Source organism: Alexandromys fortis, unplaced genomic scaffold (genome assembly GCF_014885135.2).
Source record: "Alexandromys fortis isolate MF-2015 unplaced genomic scaffold, M_Fortis_MF-2015_v1.1 scaffold_25, whole genome shotgun sequence".
NCBI classification, from domain to species: Eukaryota; Metazoa; Chordata; class Mammalia; order Rodentia; family Cricetidae; genus Alexandromys; species Alexandromys fortis.
Window position 1 is genome coordinate 3,009,632 of NW_026067904.1, and position 7,919 is coordinate 3,017,550.

General features: G+C 42.6%; 1 protein-coding gene across 1 annotated transcript; it reads right to left on the reverse strand.

Annotated features, from left to right (window-relative positions):
• Window positions 1-1,966: 1,966 nt before the first annotated feature.
• Window positions 1,967-4,254, reverse strand: LOC126497103 (beta-catenin-like protein 1). Its single transcript, XM_050134949.1, is given in 2 exon segments — window positions 1,967-3,064; window positions 3,490-4,254. Coding segments are annotated over 2 exon segments (1,698 nt in total). The 5' UTR covers window positions 4,184-4,254; the 3' UTR covers window positions 1,967-2,060.
• Between the last annotated feature and the right edge of the window lie 3,665 nt (window positions 4,255-7,919).

The following is a 7,919-nucleotide window of genomic DNA, read 5'->3' on the forward strand; positions in this document are numbered from 1 at the left end:
ATGTATATTTTGACTCTTGATTAAGGTATTGTGTTTATGCAGCTCATTTAAAAATGTAACACATAATTAAGAAATACAGGTTGTTAGATAATCATCTGTAATAGTCAAGCTTGCCATGTTAGTTAGGTTTTCTAAATATATAGAGATATGTTTGAATTAGATAGGTATTCTACAAAGCTTCCTAAGACTAACAGAATATGACATTTAAAATGTTTTAGAAACTTAGGACTTTTCATGACAATGAGACACATCTGTTCTTGGCAGCACCAATCTACTTCAAGAAGATGTAGGGCATTGAAGAGGTTCTTTATGGAATTTGTTAGCCATTTGGGCAAAAAACTTCTCTTGCCTAGGCTGTTTGGTGTTATGCTGTATAAACTGGACATGCAGGACCCACAGAGAAATGACTGCTGAACTTGACTAAAGGTGAGATGGTCCTTCAGGGTTCCTGCTTCATGAAAGAACAAAACAGACTGTCAGACATTCTGCAGGACAGAGAAAAAAGTGACTGACAAACTGCCAATATAGGTGGAACTGTCTTTGAAATTTCCTGCTTCATGGAAAAGTCTGCCAGGGACTATGGCCTGTAGGCTGAAGATGAGTGCCCAAAGGTTACAGAAAAACTTTGGGTGACTGTCCAGGCAGCGAGATGTCTCTGTCAATTCTAGAATTTTGGAAGTTGCTTACAATGCACTTCCTATTTAATTAGGCAATATTATATCTGTCTGGAGTCTTTGATGGAGCTGAAGAATAGATAGTTATAATTATAGTTTTCCTTAGTTATGATAAAAGATAAAGTAGATATAAATACTGTAACTATAATTCTTGCTTGATAACTGTTTTGTTGTATTACTCTTGCTACATTAAAGTTAGAAACTTACTTTTTATTTAGGCAGAAAAGGGAAGGTGATGTGGGATTCCCCTCTGTAATTCTGTAAATACCATTTGTTAATAAAGAAGCTAATTTGGGCCTATTGCAAAAAGAATAGGGCAAGGTGGGAATTCCAAGCAGATAGAGGAGGAAAGAGTATGCAGAATAAAAGGGAAGCTATGTAGCTGTTGCATGAGACAGACGTGGGATGCCAGACAGAACCTTATCAGTAGGCATAACCACGTGGTAATATACAGATTAATATAAATGGGTTACTTTAAGATATAAGAGCTAGCTAGGAATATGCATAAACTAATAGGGAAGCAATGCTTTAATTAATACAGTTTTTGTGTGCTTATTTCGGGTCTAGGAGGCCAAAAGACAATTGAAGTAAGGCTGCCTACATATATATGTGTATATGTATATGAGCTGTGAAATAATCTTATCCACATAAATACATCATTAAGATACTTTCTTTTTCTGGATGGTAGTAGTGCATGCCTTTAATCTTAGCAAAGAGAAAGAGGCAGGCAGATCTCTGATTCTGAGGTCAGCCTAGTCTATAGAGTTAGTTCTAGGACTACACAGAGAAACCCTGTCATGAAAAACTTGAAAAAAATTGTAAAGATTTAATTTTTGTTTTTCTTTGGTTTTAGTTATGTGCCCTGTGTTAATGGGGTGGGTGAGCCTCTAAGTACAGTGCCTACAGAGTCCAGAAGAGAGTGTCAGTCTCCTGGAACTAGAGTTACAGGTAATTCTGAGTCTCTGGACTTGGGCGCTGGAAATCAAACTTAGTTTCTCTGCAATATCATTATTTATTTTAACTACTAAGACATCTCTCCAGACCAAGACACTTATACAAGTATAACTATGCCTAAACTATGAGCCACAATGAATCTTAGTATACTGTATGCCTACACAAGCTCTAAGACACAGGTCTGGAGGCAAACCTTGCTCTTTTCTAAATTTCTTGGATCTGCAGTTTATTCATTGTTATTTTATTTATTTGTTTATTTTGGTTTTTCAAGATGGAGTTTCTCTGTACTTTGGAGGCTATCCTGGAACTAGTTTTTTTTTTTTTTTTTTTTTTTTTTTAACCAAAACTAGCTTTAATCGTTTTCAAGTCACACAAGTGTAAAACGGTTTCCAGGAGGGATCCAGGGGTCCGAGGCACACTCTGCCCAGTCTTCTAGAAGTTCTCCAACAAACCCAGGATGCGCTTCTGCTCAGTCTCTCGGAACTCAGGGCTTCGGCCGTCCCCAATGTTCTCCGCGTATTCCTTGATGATGTGCCTGACAATCTTGATGGAGCTGCCACGCATATTCAGGATCTGGTGAACCCGCTGGCGAATCTGGGGCACGTTGGCATTGCAGATCTCGGCCATGATATAGCAGATGTGCTGGAGAATAAAGAGCCCGGCATCCAGGCGCCGCAGGTAGAACTCGTCCTCCATGTCATTGTCTATGATCTCCCCACGTCGCACTATGTCATGCTTCTCCCCTTCAATCTTCTTGTCGGCCACTTGCATTGCACCCAGATATTTAAAATGCAGCTCCATTAGCCTGTCAACCTTCTCGCTGTCATTCTCGGTAAATTTATTCAGAAGCCGGGTCCACTGCTGCCCTCTCAGGTTGCGTAGGAGGGAAGCCAGGATCGAACAGACATGCTCTTCATGTTCCTTCTCTGTGGTTCCCACTTTCTTGATCTTCCGGGGAGACTTCATAAAGAGTGGAAAGATGGTCCGCAAGCCAAGAATGTCAACAAACTTGTGGCAGTTGTCTGTGCCCTCGGGCCCAATCATGGCATGGTCCAGTACCTTCAGAGCACTGCTCCGGGAGATCTTCTTCTCCCTGAGTATGAGGTTCATGAGCTGAAGGCCCTCGCCCTTCAAGAAGCGCTCGCGATTGGAGCTGAGCATCAGGCAGGAGCAGAGCGCATCAAACAGGTTCTCCATCATCTCCTGCTCCTCCGCTGTGCTGGGGTTATGCCTTTTAAACACGGATAACTGCTGCAGAAGCACATCGATCCCGTCCAGCTCCCCCAGCAGCTCCCTGTTTTCATCATTGTCCTGGAGCAGGATGGCCAGCACTTCACTGCAGTACAGCTTGTTGGCATCGAAGGGCATCTTGGCCTTCAGCCTCTTCAACAGCCACTGCAGGATCCCCTGCTGTGCAGCCTCTGTGCACATCTCCGTGATGTGGGAGTGTCGTATATTAATCTGTTGATTTCATTGGTTAAGTAATAAACACACTGCTTGGCCTCATAGGTTAAAGTATTGGTGGGAGGAGTAAACAGAATATAATTCTGGGCGGAAGAGGAAGTGAGGTCAGACTCTGCTCTGCTCCCGGAGAGACCGGACAGGTCTGCTCTCTGGAGCAGAGACACCAGGATGGACGGAGGCTAAACTCTTCCCGGTAAGCGCACCTTGGGGTGCTTACACACATCATTAGAAATGGGCTAGTCCAGGTGCGAGAATTAGCCTGTAAGGGCTAGAGTTCATGGGCCAAGCAGTTCTTAAATGAATACAGTTTGTGTGTTGTTATTTTGGGCATGAGCTAGCCAAGCGGCCGGGGTATTGGGGACGCAGCCCCGCCGCTGCTCCTATTTCAACATCTCCAGCCGGAACTCTGTCAGGTTTTCCACAATAGCTAGGGTGTTGTGGACACCATCAGCCTCCTCCCTCACGGACTCATCCAGGCGCTCCAGATTCTGCACCAAGAGTGCTACCACCTGCCCGTCCACCAGAGCATCGATGAGGACTTCTGCCCCTTCTTCACTCTCGTGGAGGGTGTCTATGTCTGTGAGCTCCTGGAGCAGATCTACCACGGCTATAGACACATCTGTATTATCATGTCCCAGGAGGCCGAGAAGTGACTGCACAGCACTCAGCTCCACTAGAAGGTGGTACAGGTCTGGCATGGTGGCCACCACGTGCATCTCCTGAATGATGTCATTGAGGTCCAGCTCAGATTCCATGAACTTCTCTGGATTGTCGGGAAACTTGATCCGCAGCTCCTGGTTTTTATATGATCGCTTTTCAAATGTGAGGATCATCTTCTTCACTGAGCTTTCATCCAGCGGCTCCTCCTCCTCCTCTTCCTCCTCGCCATCCCTGTCAATAATCTGCAGCAGCCTTTTTTTTTTTTAATCATCGTCTGTTTCTTCAGCTGCTGTGGCCTCCTCCTCACGATAGCGACCGCGTTCTCGAGGGCCAGTCTGCTTGCGACGTGTCTTTAGTTCCTCTTCTTCATCATCCCGGGGTCGTTTCGTGCCCCTGTTGGGCTGGTAGCTTAGAAGTTCGCCCACGTCCATGGCTCCAGACCCAATCAGCACAGGGTATCCTGGTTACCTCCACTCACTCTCGAACCACGGGCTGCTCAATATCTTTTCCTGCCACTGGAACTAGTTCTTGTAGACCAGGCTGGCCTCGAACTCACAGAGATCCACCTGCCTCTGCCTCCCGAGTGCTGGCATTAAAGGCGTGCGCCACGACCGCCTGGCTTTATTCCATGTTATAAGTTTTTGAAAAATCCTTACCATTATTTTTATTGTATGTGTTAAGTGTGTACACTTATAAATATGCCAACTAGACATATTAAATTCAGTATATTGGAAACAAAAAGAAAATTGGAAATTAAAGAAAAGGTGTATTACATACGAAGAAAAATTACAGCAAACTGTCAGCCAATGTTGTTTTACAAAAATATACAATCAACATAAATTTAAAAAAGAGAAAGAAAACTTAGAGTCATTAATTTTGCTGGGCAATGGTGGCACACTCCTCTAATCCCAGTACTTGGGAGGCAGAGACAGGCAGATCTCTGAGAGTTTGAGGTCAGCCTGGACTACAGAGTGAGCTCTAGGACAGTTGGGGTTACACATAGAAACCATGTCTCAATAAAATAAAAACAAAAAAGAGTTGAAAAAGTGTAGAAGTACAAGATTTGACAAGCATGTGTGTGAGAGCCCTCCTCAACACTCCTCCCTTCGAGCAGCTCCTAGCCTGCTGTCTGTTGAAAAACTTACATTTCCTAAGGTTTAATATCTTATCTTATTCTATTTTATTTTATCAAAAATAATGTTCTTCAATAAAATTGAGGAAAATGACACACACACAAAAAGAAAAAAATCAGTTATCAATATTTAAAAGAACAAAAATTATCTATACCTCATATCATTTACTAAGACAAGTTTCAGATGATTTGAAAGCACCAAGCATCAGGAAAAAATGTAAATGTGTTAGCACGGGATGCAGACTACTTTCCAGGGCCATGGGCTAATAAAAGTCTTAAGAACTCAATGCTAGAGCACTGAAACCTATGGCAAATAATAGAGTTCACTGCAGTAACTTTAAAGCTTCTGTATATGTGGAAGAGCATACAGAAAAGATAACACATAAGTGACAGAGATAAATGACTGCAGCACACACAAGATATTAATAACTATAGTGTCTAAAGCCCACTATGAATAATTTAGGCCAAGACAGAGAACTTGACATTAGAATGAGTAAAAGATGCCAGATGGCAATTCTCAAGGGAAAAGCAATTTGGTTAATAAACACGAAAGGACATTCATTCACAACGGTAATGTGTGTGTGTGTGTGTGTGTGTGTGTGTGTGTGTGTGTGTGTGTGGTGTATGGGTGGAGAGAGAGAGAGACAGAGAGAGATCTGTCTATCTGTGTGCATGTTTTCACTTCTAGATGTCATAAACTATATTACTTAAGACAGATAATATGGACAGCCGGGCAGTCATGGCGCACGCCTTTCATCCCAGCACTCTGGAGTCAGAGGCAAGCAGATCTCTCTGAGTTTGAGGCCAGCCTGGTCTACAGAGGGAGTTCCAGGACAGCCAGGGCTACTCAGGAAATTCTGTCTCAAAAACAGTAAAATTATAATAACAGCAACAACAACCACGTGGAAACTGCCATACTTATTCACGGCCTGCAAAGAGCAGTCGTTTCGATGAAGTGTTTGGGAAGGCAATCAGGAGGTGGACATTTCAAATCTCACATTTGGCTTTGGCTCTGGTAGTATATTTTCAGAGATACATTCACAAATGTTCAAGGCCATTTACAGCTATCATTCATATTAGTGAAACTTAAAATACAGAAATTCGCATTGGAAGTACAGTGTGAGCGGAATATGATTCATGGCGAGTTAAGAGATCTACCCACACATAGCACATTAGAGAGTTTCAAAACATGTTCCATTAAATCAAGGAACAGAATAGAACACTATTTGTGCTAAAAACTAAAAGCTATAATATGGACATAAATAAGTGCAAATGCAGGAAGAACATCAATCCCAATGGAAACGGTACTGACAGGTAAGGGGAGGTGGAATTCAGCATCCCTTAGTCTTTCTCCTAATGTTTATGTATGTTCAGAGTCCTTAGCAGAGAATATATCCTTGTCCTAGAAAGGCCAGTCAAAGGGGAAGAGAGCAAGAATAGTGAAGTAGCAAAGAATTCTCCCTTTTGTATCCTTAGTCACATTGAACAAGCTGGTCCCCAGTTTGGCCAGCCCATTCATTTTGATTTATTACCTATGGCTTGAGATGGGGACAAGTTTTCACTGGATGTAGAAGAAAAGCAGCAGCATTTTTGCAAAGCACATTATTTGTTGTGACAACCATCTCAAAAAACCCCTACTGTAGATGCGTTATTTACCTACCTTTGCACTTTTCCCCCAATGGAGAATCTTCCTTCCTGAAACTTGTCTTGCTAAGCAACAGTTCCTTCTCTGTAGACCATGACAGCCACCCTAAACTCATTTTGCACCAGCTCCATCTTCCTCTATCTTCCTCCTCCTCAAACACCTCCTACCTGCTCATACAATATTCTGGAGTTTCTCCATGGACATGGTGTTTCATTCAATTGCTCTGTAAGAAACTAAGGCCTCGTGTTTTAATTATTGCAAACCTGCGATGCAAAGGGTGAAGACAAGCGCCCTCTTCTAAAGGGGCGGCAACCTAGTGATGGCTCTCCAGAGTTTGGAAGCTCTCGGCCTTGTAAGTTGAAGATGGCATCTTGAGTCTTAGAGCTTTCTGGTGATGACTCCCAGGTACCCAAGGTCTACTATAACTCATTCAACATTAACTCAGAATTCTACCATGTGTTGAATATCAGGAATACAATGGTCTCCACCATCAAAATTATATTCAGAGGACTCTATTATGAATCCATTTCCTTGCCTTGATCATTCAAAGTATTTGTCCTGAGCTGGGTGATGATTGAATAGCGGGGCGACTTTGTGTGTGTAAAGATGTGCAATCTTCCACTCGGCCTGTATGTTAAAGGAATGCTGAGCGGAGGATGCTTTTCCCCTCCGACCTACGGAACCTGGTGATTGGAAACGGACAGTCTTCAGAGGAAGCCCCAAAGACTGAAATTTGGAGTGGGAGGTTTACCCCCCCAACACAAAAGCAATGGGTCTCTCATCCCTGTATATGTATTGGTTACTCATACTATGCGTGGTAAATAGCATATTGTTTGAGAGCTACCACGTGGAAAAGCCTTCCTGACTTAAGTGTTATCTCTGTCACTTCCCAGGAGAAGCTTAGGCAAGTTTACTGATTCCACTTTTGTAAAATAGAGGTGGTAGCGTTTCCATCTAATAAAGTCTGTATAAATTATGTAGAATAGAAACTAAAATGGGTACTCACAGAAGGTTCGTTTTCTATTCCTTTGGTTCAACTATAGCTTGGTAGTTCAAACCGGAAGGAGGGAAGCATCCTTTAAAGGGAACCGTGTCTTTCACTAACTCTCAAGGAACATATAACGTCATGTGTCTGCTATGTTTTGGTTGTGTTATATTCATAGTGCCCAAGAAAGTGCGTTGCCCCCAGTAGCCCACTGCTAGATGAAGGAAGAGCAAGAAGCAGCTGTTCATCTAAACGTAAGTCTTGGTACTAATGGAGTCAGGCCACAGAAGAAACAAGAAAATACTAAGAGCACTTAAGGTTATTTGGCAATAGAGTGTACTTACTGGGGGCGAAAGACAGTTTCTTAAAAAAAAAAATAGGGCACAATAAATGAATAACAAAATC